Raw genomic sequence first — 12,709 nt, forward strand, 5'->3', positions numbered from 1 at the left:
TCTGATAGGCCAGATCATTCTTTATGCCCTACTATACTTATAATTATACTTATAATTATACTTAAAATTGGAGCAGGAACTGGCAAGCCACTCCAGGATCTTTGCCAAGAAAACCCCATGGACAGAAACAGAAGACAGGAGGACCTGGCGTGCTCTGGTCCATGGGGTCACGAAGGGTCGGACACGACTTAACGACTAAACAACAACAACATACTTATAATAATTAGTCTCATAAACCTCTACTTTTAAAATGCCATCCTTGGGTGCTTTATAAAAATGGATAGTAAAATTGTGGCTATATATTTTCTTACTATCTTGATCCTGTTATCTTAGCATGATAGTTAACATTAACTAAATTATTTAATCTTTTTGTCACATTCACATGCTAAAGTATACATTAATTTACTGATAAAACAAGTAAATCCACCCATTTTATCCAAAATAGGACATAATGGCCAGTATTCTGTTCTGTAGCTCCATTGGCACAATGAGAGCGACATCACTGGCAGTGGCAGATCACTGCTAGTTAAAGATTTCCTGCTTTTAGGAAAAGTTTTACACAATTTCATCTCATTGTATGTGAGTTGCACAGAACCCAATTAATAGAAAGCTGACACTGCAAATGATATCATCCCTGTTGTGTCAGCAGAGCTATGGAACAGGATTACTGGCCAATTTGTAATGCACCAAATAAATGTGTTTCAAAATGAAGGACATACTTCTCTCTTTCTCATGTCAGAACAGTGGCATCATTAATTTGCAGTAGTATTCAGTTCTTATTATTTCAGGCCTTAAAATACGTAATGTGAACCCACAAGTAATCTATCTAATTACAGTGGGGTCTTGACTTAAGAACGGCTTGAGTTAAGAACATTTTGACTTAAGAACCACTCTCATAGGAAAATATTGACTTGACTTACATACTTAGATTTGAGTTAAGGACTGAAAAAAAACCACGTGGGAGGCAGGGAAAGTGCAAAATGTGAACTTTCAGTTAACTGTTGGCCAGTGAAAAGGGTGCCTGTCTGCTTCCTCACTCCTCCCAGCGTTTAGAGAGTGGATTGGGAGACAGTCTTCGGACTGCCTGGTACTGTACTGCCTGGACTGTATTTTCCCTGCCTTCCCTGAACCTTTCTTGACCTAAGAAAAAAAGAAACAATATATCCCCCTCTAGTGGTCGAAGGCAGAATAGCAGCTTCCCATTAGTTTCTATGGACGGAAAAGAGCAGATACGGATCAAATGGTTCTCAATGCATTCCTATGGGAAATGCAGATTTGACCTGAGAACTTTTTGACTTGAGAACCACCTTCCAATACGGATTAAGTTCTCAAGTCAAGACCCCACTGTAGTAAGCTCAAATGCAGTAATGAGATTTTGTTTTGTAGAAAGACAGATAAATGGTACTGCAGAATTTTGCACAACTGCAGCAGATCTTTTTAGGAACTAAGTAATTGCAACTGCAGTCCTCTCTTTTTCACTTCTAGTTCTGTTTCTGTTCCCTCTTAGTGGTAGTTCTATCCGGTTTATTTGTCTTTGCACTTGCTTTCATAACATCAGCAACCATTTCTTTGATCATTATGCACCAGGTTCTTCTCAACTTTTCCTCACAAAGTCTGGAAAAAGGCATCTTTTGCCTTTTATGACCCAAGAACATGTCATTTTATGTTTCTGAGGGTGGGACTGACTGATATGCAAGCTATTGCTAAGAAAAGTGAATGGATTGTGGTGTATTTCTATTTGGTCACCCTTTATTTTTGCAAATACAGGTTCTGTTCATTGCCATAGAAATTCTCATAACAATTTAAGAGTAGCTTTTTTGTGAGTTTGGTTTTACTCTTGTTAGTTAAATGCTAAATTTTACATTGAATTGAACTATAATATGGGTTTCTTTCTGTGAAACTATTACTTCATTTATATAGTATGATAACATGCATCTTCTGCTTCTTTTGTCTTTCAGAATGTCTGCTTCATTTTCCCTCAGTTTTTATACCAGTTCTTCTGTGGGTTTTCACAGCAGGTATCTCAGACTGATCCCCTCCCTCCTTATCATTGAAACAATGTGAAATAGTTTTTATTGTCATGGGGATTCTACGTGTATCGCAGTCAACTTCGATTTGGTTAGAAAAGAGTTGAAAGAAACAATCCCTATTCGTCATCTGGGATTTTTGGGAAGACTTCTGTGTAAACAAAGTCACTGTTAATTCAGTGTCACAGTGGATGATTGTCTTGAAAAACAATGGATGTTGTTATCTGGAAGCTGAGCCATGGCAACTGGACTTCTTTCTTGTTAGGTTGACATATTTCACTACTCATCCAAGTAGCTTCTTCAATCTGAGGAGAGTTGGTAGGAGACCCCTGATAAATCCTCCATGTTGGTTTCACTTCCCCCTGGTCTGAAAAGGCTCATTAGAAGGACAAAGGACTGAGGGTGAGGGATAATCCCACTTCTGCAGTCCTTCTCCACCCACTGTCATGTGTCGTTAACAGTCGTTAACAGTGGCCTTTCTGGTGTGTGTGGTTCTAATCTTTCTGGGGACAGATGTAAGGGCAGCATGATAAATAGGAGACATCTTGTATCCAAGGCCTCCACCCCTGTTGAGTGAGGGATTTTCTATATGCACATATATGGCCTCCCTGACCTGTCTCTCAAACCACCTATCTTCTCCATCCAAAATGAGTACATCTTAGTCATCAAATGACTGTCCTTTGTCCTTCAAATGAAGGAACACTGCTGATTGTGGTCCTGAGCCACTGCCCCTCCTGTGTTGGGTCATTCTCCTGTTTAGTGGTTGTTTAGTTTATCCAATGTATTGTTCTGAACACTCCTCTTTGCATTGCACCGCATATGCCATATTGCTCCTGTTGTGTTTTGGTGTCTGGTCTTTTGGCAGATGAGTCTCTGCCTTAGTATGTTTGTGGGTTTGAAGTGCATGGGTATGTGGTGTTTACTGAAAATTCTTTTGAGATTTTCAGACACACCCGCCATGTAGGGAATGACCAGGTTCTTTAATCGGCTCTGGGTCTCAGACTGTTTCATTGTCCTCCTCAGATGTCCATCTTCCTTCTTCTTGGCTTCTGTGGAGGTGGGAATGTTTCTTGCTCTGTGGTTTAGCATCCTGATGACCCTTAGTTTGTGTTGTAATGGGTGATGAGAGCTAAATCACAGGTATTGATCAGTGTGTGTAGGTTTTCTGTAGATTTCTATTCCTAAACTGCCATTGGGTCCTATCATGACTGCATAGTCCATGAAATCCAGCCGGTTGTCTTCCCTGGTGAACTTGATGCACTGTGCACTGTGTTTATGTGCACTCTGTTTATGTGATCTGTGAAGGCTTGTACTTCCCGAATCTTGATCTTCACCCAGGCATCGTCCACATACCTGAACCAATAGGTCGAAGCTGTCCTCTGGAAGGTGTTTAGTTCCTTATCTTCCACTAAAGTTGGAACAATAGGTGACACCAGGGAACTCATGTTTCTCTCTGTAAAACATGGAGGATATATCGGGGATCTCCTACCAGCTCTCCTCAGACTGAAGAAGCTACTTGGATGAGTAGCAAAACGCTTCAACTTAACAAGAAAGAAGTCCAGTTACCATGACTCCACTTCCAGATAACCTCACCTGGATGACTGAGAATCTTCACAGATATAATGGATGTCATTGTTTGTGAGTTGAGGAAGTTACCAATTTTGAATAAACATGGTACAGATTGCTTATTTATTATTTATTATCTTCCAATAATGGTGAGGAGGAGTACATATAAAGAGATATTTATTGGGCTGATGTTTCTCCCTGGAACATAATGAGTGAACGAATCTTCCAGCTGAGTGCTTTGTATGTTTCACTTCATGATTCCTCATTATATAAACAATAGGAGGTCGCTACCTGAAGTGTAGAAATACTGAGTGCAACACACAGTCGCATAGTGCACACAAATGAGAGAATGAGTGATGGGTTTAATATCCGTGTGGGTTTAAAATATTTAAAAGTCCTGTGAGGCTGTGATCCACAATAAATTCATATGTCTGCCATCAACGCTCCCTCCAAGCCGCACAAGTGCGTGGCCGTGCAACCTTGCATTGGAGCCACACACCCACAGCCAGTGTTGCTGCCCATTTGATTACAGTTGCGGCCAGAACTCCACACCCTCGAGCCAGGTCCCCTGCCCCACACTGGCAGAAAATTAGAGGGAATGTTGTCTACCATATTAGTTTCATCTTTTGATGTTATCCAGTAGTAAATGAAATCACTGCAGGAAGGTTGTGAGCCTATATGGAGATCACATTCTTCAGCGTGGACTCTGTGAATGCACACAACTGGGTAGCTGCGCCTGCGCAGGAATCCTCGGAATCTTCTAGAGCTTTAGGGGAAAAAAGATTAACGACATGTTACCCCTATTACGCATGCCCTGCCCGCGTATTCCTCAGTTCCATTTTTTCCGCCGTTGCGAAAGGAACCTCGCGCTAGAGCTCTACAATATTTTCTTTGCTACTGATATTTTCGAACTCGGACCGTTTGTTCTGACCACGTTTTTCGGATTTCGGACTGTGTATTCTTATGATTGTTACCCCTTGGACTGACTCTGGACTGTTTTGACTGAGATTTTTCTGCTTCTCCCGCCCTTTTTCGGACTGTCTCCCTTGGCTTACCCGGACCGCCTCGACTTTGTTATTGCCCGCTCTTTGACTCCTTGATTATCGCTAGATTGTGAGTGCAATCCAAGCCTCTCCCCGCTTTATGTACTAGTCAGGGCCCCTTAGAGAGTGTGCAGCCTGTGCCAGAAAGTTTCCCCTTTCCGACGGGCATGAATGCTGTTTAATTTGCCTGGGGTAAAATCACCAGACCCGAGCTTGCAGGCATTGCAAAGACCTTCTGAAGCCTGAGCTCAGAGCCAGACAGCAGAGGCTGAAATTTTATCTTTGGGAGAGGACACACTATGCCTCTAAACCAGACACTATGGAGTTGCCTGCTAGCCCCCCAGGGTCATCTCGACTTGAGGGTACTGCCACCCCCACGCCGCCCTTGCAGGCGCCTAAAGCTGTGGCTAAGGTGGGAAAGAAGCCTAATGCGAAAGCGGGAAAAAGTCCCTTACCACTGCGGCATCCTTGGTTCAGGGGAGGACCTAAAGAAAAAGAAATCTCAAACAAGGAACAAGCCAGAGGGGCAACCCTCCAAGAAAGACAGGCATCGAGATATTCCACCGGCCTGTGCCTCATTACCATCTCCCCCTTTGGAGGGCTCATTGAGGGATGATCTCTCCTCAGTGGCAGCCAGTCCCCCCCCCCCCGCAGGGACAGGTTTCGGCTCCGACATCTTTCTCAAGCTGCTCACCCTCTCCCAGCCAGCTAGAGGATGTAATCCAGCTAGAGGATGTAATCCTCCCAGCCAGCTAGAAGATGTAATCCAGCTAGAGGATGTAAACCCTTCTAGTGAGGCTTCTGCCCATTACGCCCTGACGCCAGGCGGGCGTCAGATCTATCCCCCTCTATATCGTCGGAGCGTGCTTCCCCACCACGAAAGAGAACGGAGAAGAGGAAGCACTTACCGCCCAAGCGGCAGCGGCAATCTAAGAGGGAGAGACTTGTAGTACCCCGTTCTTCTTGGCACCACAACAGATCTCCCGATGATGACCCCATTTATATTGAGATAGATCGCAAGCGCTCGTGCCTCCGTCGGAGGAATGAGGACTCCTCTTCTGACTTATCCTGTGCCTACGAAAGGAAAAGGATACATAGGAGAGCCCGGTATACATATACTTCCACTTCATCATCCCCCTCCACTTCTCCATCTCGACGTAGAAGACGGAGGCATCACAACACACTGGGGGGACACAAAAAGTCTAAATATCTTGATGTGGAAAGGCACTCATTTCCCGTGTTGCCAGCAAACAAAGACAAGTATAGGAACAAGCAAACCCCACCGAGTGCTACCACCCACTCTCTTCCATCTGGGGGGACTGCCCCACTTCAACCTTCTGGGCAAGATGATATCCTCTCCCAGGGCCCTCAGACCAAGAGGAGGAGACCTATTCAGAGGACCCTGAAGAGTCCCAAATGGAGGGTAGAATGCATGACTCTGATTCTGCTGACCCACTTGCTTCCTCACCAGTGGAAGATTTCACTTCGTACACCCAGATGGTGTCCAGAATGGCCAAGTCCCTAAAATTGGAAGCCAAGGAATCTATGCAACCCAAAGAAGACTTAGTTTTTGGAGATATACTGCAGGACAAATCAACACCACTCAGCCTAGAGGTTATTCCTGCACTTCTGGAGCTGGTGAAAGAATCATGGTCCTTGCCACCTAACTCCACTCAGGTTACTCGACGAATCGAGAACCTTTATTGTACACATGGTGAGGATGCTGAATTCTTGGTGACACATCCCACCCTGAATTCAATCATTGTACAATCTAACACATCAGAGTCTACAGCTAGGTCCAAGGTGACACCTACTAACAGAGAAGGGCGTAAACTTCATGTCCTGGGCAGGAAACTTTACTCCTTCGCAGCCTTCCTCCTGAGGGTGGCAAACTATCAGGCAGCGATGGGCGCATACCAGAAGCAACTGTGGGCAAGAGTCCTCCCTGCCCTGGAGATGGCCTCTGATTAGAACAAGACTATGCTTCTTAATACCTATGCTGAAGCCCTTACAGTAGCTAAACACCAGCGCTTAGCATCTAGACATGCTGCGGATGTGGCGTCTAAGTCAATGGTTTCAGCTGTAGGTTTGAGATGACATGCCTGGCTTCGTGCTTCAGGAATAACCGAAGAAGCCAAGTCTCACATCGAAGAGTTACCCTTTGACGCTAAAGGGCTCTTTAATGAGAAAACAGACGATAAGATGGAGAACCTTCACAAGATTAAGAAAACTGCAAAGTCATATACTATCCAACAGCAGCCAAAGTATCAGAAATATTTATGGCGAAAACCATATGGCCAGCAGCAATTCCACTCTGCTTCATCCAACCAGACTTACCATCCATTCAGACAGCAGTATACTCCTAGATCATCTCGCGCGTCCTCAGCGAGCACAGCTTATCGCCCTCAGACCAAGGGAACTAGCAAGACAACTAGATTGGTGGATGTCGCTCCCTCATCTCCTCATGGTGGATGTCGCTCCCTCATCTCCTTTCCAACTGCTGTACCTATCAGTACAAGTCACGACAGACGCCAGACCGACGGGCTGGGGAGTCCACTGCGAAGGCCACACCGTTCATGCCCTCTGGTCAGCGAAAGAACGTCAACTTTATATAAATCTTCTGGAGATGTGGGCCATCATAAAAGCATTCCAAGCCTTCCAGACGTTGGTACATAGTCATGGTGTCCAGGTAGTCATGGACAACACCACGACCATGTACTACATAAACAAGCAAAGTGGCACGATGTTGATGTCTCTACTCTACCTAGCGGTGGTCCTGTGGGAATGGTGTTGCGAACACCATGTCTTCCCCGTTGTAATACACGTCTCAACAGAGGAAAATGAGCTAGCAGACTGGTTGAGTTGTCTACCCAAACAGACTCACGAATGGGAATTGGACATTTCAACATATCACGAGATCTGTCACAAGTGGGGAATGCCGGTGATAGATGTATTCGCTACATCCACCAACACGAAATGCAGGAAGTTCTGCTCCCGTGCGGGACGCGGCCTGACATCATTGGGGGATGCGTTTATGATGAGCTGGGACAGACATCTACTCTATCTCTTTCCTCCTTTCCCTCTAGTACAAAGGACACTGGTCAAGATCAGATAGGACAAGGCCGACGTTATCCTAATAGCACCTTGGTGGCCACGACAGCCGTGGTTCACCACTCTCAGAGCCATGGTGTTAGACTTTGTGAGACTACCACTCATTCCACACCTTCTTTCCCTGGATAAGGGCCGGGTCTTCCACCCGGACCTGCCCTCTCTCCACCTAACAGCTTGGAGGATTAGTCTCTGATCTGTGAAATTCTCAACCAGGCCAGGAAACCTTCCACGATGCTCCTATACAAGTACAAATGGAATAACTTCCTACACTTTGCAGAATCAAGGAACCTACCACCTAGACCGGTAACTCTGCATACACTGCTCTTCTATCTGTGTCATTTTTTCGATCAGGGCCTGGCACTCTCTACTTTAAAGGTATACCTGTCAGCGATAATTTCCTTCCAATCTAGAGAATCAGAGTCGGCTAGACTGTTTTCACACCCAACTGTTAAGGCCTTCCTCAAGGGCATCCTGAATCTGCGCCCACCTGCAAGACCACCTCTGCCACAGGGGTCACTTCGTTTAGTGCTTAAGGTCCTCATGAAACCACCGTTTGAACCGATGGCAACCTCAGACATTAAGTTAGTATCCTTTAAGATGCTCTTCCTTGTAGCCATCACTTCGGCCAGGAGAGCTAGTGAACTGGCAGCACTGTGTCATGACAGCCCTTACCTACAGTTTTTTTGGGACAAAGTAGTCCTTTACCCTGATTTGTCCTTGCTCCCTAAGGTGGTGTCAAGTTTTCACCTTAATCAGCCTATTTCACTGCCTACACTATTCCTGAATCTAACCTCAGACGTGGAACGAACACTTCATGCGTTGGATGTTCGGAGAGCATTGGCTTTCTATACTGCCCGAACTAAGGACTTTCGCTCGGCAACCAGACTATTTGTATGTTTTCATGGTTCTCGTAAAGGCTCTGCCACCACTCCGTCTACGCTCTCTAGGTGGATTGTGTCAACCAATGGTCTAGCCCACCAGTTACAAGGCAAAGACGTCCCGGAGGGTCTTTGAGCACACTCCACTAGAGCCATGGCCTCATCTACGGCACTGCTACGTGGAGTGGACGTCCCGGATATCTGCAAGGCAGCCACTTGGTCGACGGCGTCCACCTTCATCACACACTACAGGTTGGACCTCCGGGCCAAGAATGATGCTGCATTTGGAAGGGCTGTTCTGACATCTGTGCTGGAGTGACGGCCCTCCATCCGGTAAGCGAGCTAGTTAGTCACCCAGTTGTGTGTATTCACAGAGTCAACGCTGAAGAAAGAGAGGTTACTTACCTGTAACCATGGTTCTTCAAGTGGTACTCTGTGAATCCACACAATACCCGCCCTGCCTCCCCTCTGTCCATCACTGGCCCTATGTTGCTTTGTGGAGTTCAACTGGGGGCAGCCAAAATGGAACTGGGGAATAGGCGGACGGGGCATGCACAATAGGGGTAACATGTCGTTAACCTTTTTTCCCCTAAAGTTCTAGAAGATTCCGAGGATTCCTGCGCAGGCGCAGTTACCCAGTTGTGTGGATTCACAGAGTACCACTTGAAGAACCATGGTTGCAGGTAAGTAACCTCTCTTTTTCATCTTCATCCACCTGAAACTAAGCAGGTTGATGTACAGTTTTCAGTGGGAGGGTGAATCAAATCCTTAAATATTTCCAGTTGAATGCTTACTTTTGGTGGGATTGTGTCTTTTTTTATTGTACCATGTACGTATTAACTTGCAATTGTACAGTGTAAGTATCCTTAGCCATAGTGCTTGGTAAGCAGATATTTTATTAACTGGGACCACAATAATCAAAATTAACTTGGATTGCTGAGAAACTGATGTTGGATAATGTATGTTATTGTGTATTAGTAGGAGATCTCTGGAGTAATGTTATCATTTGCTTCTTTCTGATCATTACTACTACAGTACCTTATAATTACATTATAACTGGTTGATACGGTTTGTTCCTCTGTCTACAGCCTTTATACGATACTGCGTATCTTACTCTGTACAATATCAGCTTTACTTCCCTTCCTATTCTGTTGTACAGTCTGATGGAACAACATGTCAGTTCAGATACTCTCAAGAGAGACCCCTCACTGTACAGGTAGCGCTAATAAAATTGTTTCAATGGATGTTTCAGATCTGTTTATGAGACCATGTTCCACTTCCATCTGTGAAAGATGGGGAAGTACATATGGCAGACCAGAGGCTCCCAACCCCTGTTTTATAGTTTGGAATGGAAACTTTTTGTTAATATGGGTTTGCGCTCTTCTCTTTGGGCTTTTAGGAGTTTTTAGGCAAGAGTGGTGTGCCATTGCTCATTACTCAAAATTGCTATTTTGGATTGTAAATGTATACTTAAAAAGAAACATATGTGCATTTTTAAAAGAAGGGAATATATATGAGGTTTGAGGTTATCACACATTAGCACGTATGTTTGCCAATACCACAAGAAGAAAACATTTTTTTTTTCATTGCTGAAAGGGATTGGATTTCAGGATCTGTTTAGTAGTCAGGATAAGTGGCAACAGCAATAGTGGGATTGCCTCTGTGCATTACAGTATGAATCTACTGAAGTGCCTCATGGGACAGTATTGCTGCAAAAATTCTCACATTGTCGTTGTTAATTTCCTTGTTACATTGTGTGCCATCAAGTCACATCCGACTTAAAGTGACCTTAATGGTGTTTTCAAGATACGCATGTGAGATATTTAAGGAATGGTTTATCACAGTCACTATCCTGTGAATTTGCACAGCCAAGTGGGGAAGCGCATCCAGGTATCCAGAGTCCTAGTCCATCACAATATCCATTATACCATTCTCTTGTACCTGCAGAAATTGAAGTCATACCATTATGATCCATGTTTGAGAGTTAGTGTGAGGCAGCATTTCAGGCAAACACTGGGGAGACCTGAGTTAAAAATCTTTGTTCGGCTGTAAAGTTTTTGGGGTAGCCTAGGGCCAGTCACTGTCCCCAAGCATAGCACTGGATCATAGGGTGAAGCTGGTGAAATTAATGTTGAACAATAACATAAGTGAAATATGTAGGGTTCCCATCAGGGCTCCAGTATCTCTGATTTTGTATCAGATGCAAAACAAGTGGATTAAAACAAAACCCTCTGTAGCTGTTAAAGTTTACAAACAGCAGTCTCTGGAAATGAATTCCAATCTTTTGGAGACCTCTAGTGTTGCTTTTTAATACATAAGATGGGATCACCACTGGTGTGCTTGCCAATACTGGTTCCTTACTAAAATGGAAAGCTATGCTGTACACACAGAATAACATATAGATTAACTCTGTATAGATTACATTCTATATACCGGTAGATTATGTTAGAGAATTGCTGATGCTCAAGAAGACAGAGTACTTTAATATTTTAAAATTTTGTCTTTGTCATCATTATTATTCAGGGATGTTGCCAAGAATGCCCATTTACGCTGGCGTGTTTTCATTTACTGGACATTCTTGGGAGTATTTGATGCCGTTGTCTTTTTCTTTGGTGCCTATTTCTTGTTTGACAACTCAACTGTGACCAGCAATGGACAGGTGAGCATCTACTTTGAATAAAGTTACTCGGGGGGGGGGGGAATTTGAAAGTATTTCAATTAATATAAGGTGTTATTTACATTTTTCCCCATAAATAAATATAATGCAGTATTTCATTAACTTAGCTATAGTTAATATGGTTATTTGTGAACAGAAAACATTGGGAGGTTTTCTGTTGAAAGGACAAAAATAGTAGAATCTCAATTCATTATGCAAGATGTCAGTTTTAAAGTGCTAGATTTAATATCATTAAAGCCCTAGGGCCAGGCTACATTGAAGAATTATCTTCTTCCACATGATCTTACTTCAGTGCTGTCTCACCAAGTGCAACAAGGCAGCTAGCTCCTACTGAGAGCTTTACAGCTTCACTCACAGAATACCTTACCCAAAGAGCCTTGCCTTGCTTTGCCGTTATTTTCAAGCACTAGTTGAAGACTTTTTCCTAGATTTTAAATTTTAATCTTGAATTTTAATCCATTAGCTGTGTTTGCACATGATAATAGCCAGGATTCTTAACTAAATATGAACAAGCCACTTGCTGGTACATGTAGCCATTTGTGTGGGGGGATAACATTAACTACAACACATTGGTATCTGAACCTCTTTTTTGAGTTTGTTGCTCGCAAATAATCTGGGATCTGTAGGACACCAATAAAGCATTGCTGGCTTGCTAATCCTGGCTTATTTAGGAGCAATGAGATGTTCTAGCCTATCCAGTGTCACCCTCTCCAGTTGAGGAGAGACACAGCAGATGCAACAATGAGCACATGCCAGCACAGTAGTAGTTCATAATAAGCTAAGATAAGCTAAGAATGTGTAAACACAGTCACAGGTATTATCTGTCATCTTATCTGATGTTACTATAAAATATATTTTCATTCTTCTCACTTACTGGTTATCTTACGCTGTAATGTATTGCTTTACAACCTTCAGTTTTTTCAATATCATATTATAATTTTAAAAAAAAATCTTAGTGAATTACCCAGAGAAATTGGTTATTCCATATAAATATTATAAATAAGTAATAAAACAAGTTATAATAAATAGCTACAGTGCCATTAGGAAGGATATGTTTTCTTCTATGAACCATGTATTATTAGTATGGTTCATTTCACCATTAATATGAACTTTGTACTTTCAATTGTTTGATTTATTTATAACTTCCATTATGAAAAATGGACATTCGGATATCATAGCAATAAAGCATTGTCATTGGTCTGAATAGAACAACACACACCCATTCAAGACATTTCTATTTGTACTTGTTGTTAAGTGACACTGAATATAATTTTAAGGTCCTTCTGCTTTTTTATTTGCATGTTAACATTTATGTGGTTTATTTTATTTGTGTCTTGCTTTTTTTTCCTTTTTTGCTACTTGCTTCTCTTCCTATCCTCAGCTAATGACAGCCAACACTCACATGGT

General features: G+C 43.1%; 1 protein-coding gene across 7 annotated transcripts in view; it reads left to right on the plus strand.

Annotated features, from left to right (window-relative positions):
* Window positions 1-12,709, plus strand: part of ATP11A (ATPase phospholipid transporting 11A) — a 145,546-nt gene that overhangs the window by 113,689 nt on the left and 19,148 nt on the right. For 4 of the 7 annotated variants that reach the window (XM_072994605.2, XM_072994607.2, XM_072994606.2 and 1 more), the window contains 4 exons: window positions 1,959-2,018; window positions 9,714-9,841; window positions 11,149-11,284; window positions 12,684-12,707. In XM_072994605.2, coding sequence (XP_072850706.2) covers window positions 1,959-2,018; window positions 9,714-9,841; window positions 11,149-11,284; window positions 12,684-12,707 — 348 coding nt within the window. The remainder of the gene's footprint in view (window positions 1-1,958; window positions 2,019-9,713; window positions 9,842-11,148; window positions 11,285-12,683; window positions 12,708-12,709) is intronic. The other 3 variants (XM_020794307.3, XM_020794304.3, XM_020794305.3) reach the window with 1 other exon arrangement.

Source organism: Pogona vitticeps, chromosome 3 (genome assembly GCF_051106095.1).
Source record: "Pogona vitticeps strain Pit_001003342236 chromosome 3, PviZW2.1, whole genome shotgun sequence".
In the NCBI taxonomy this organism is placed as follows: Eukaryota; Metazoa; Chordata; class Lepidosauria; order Squamata; family Agamidae; genus Pogona; species Pogona vitticeps.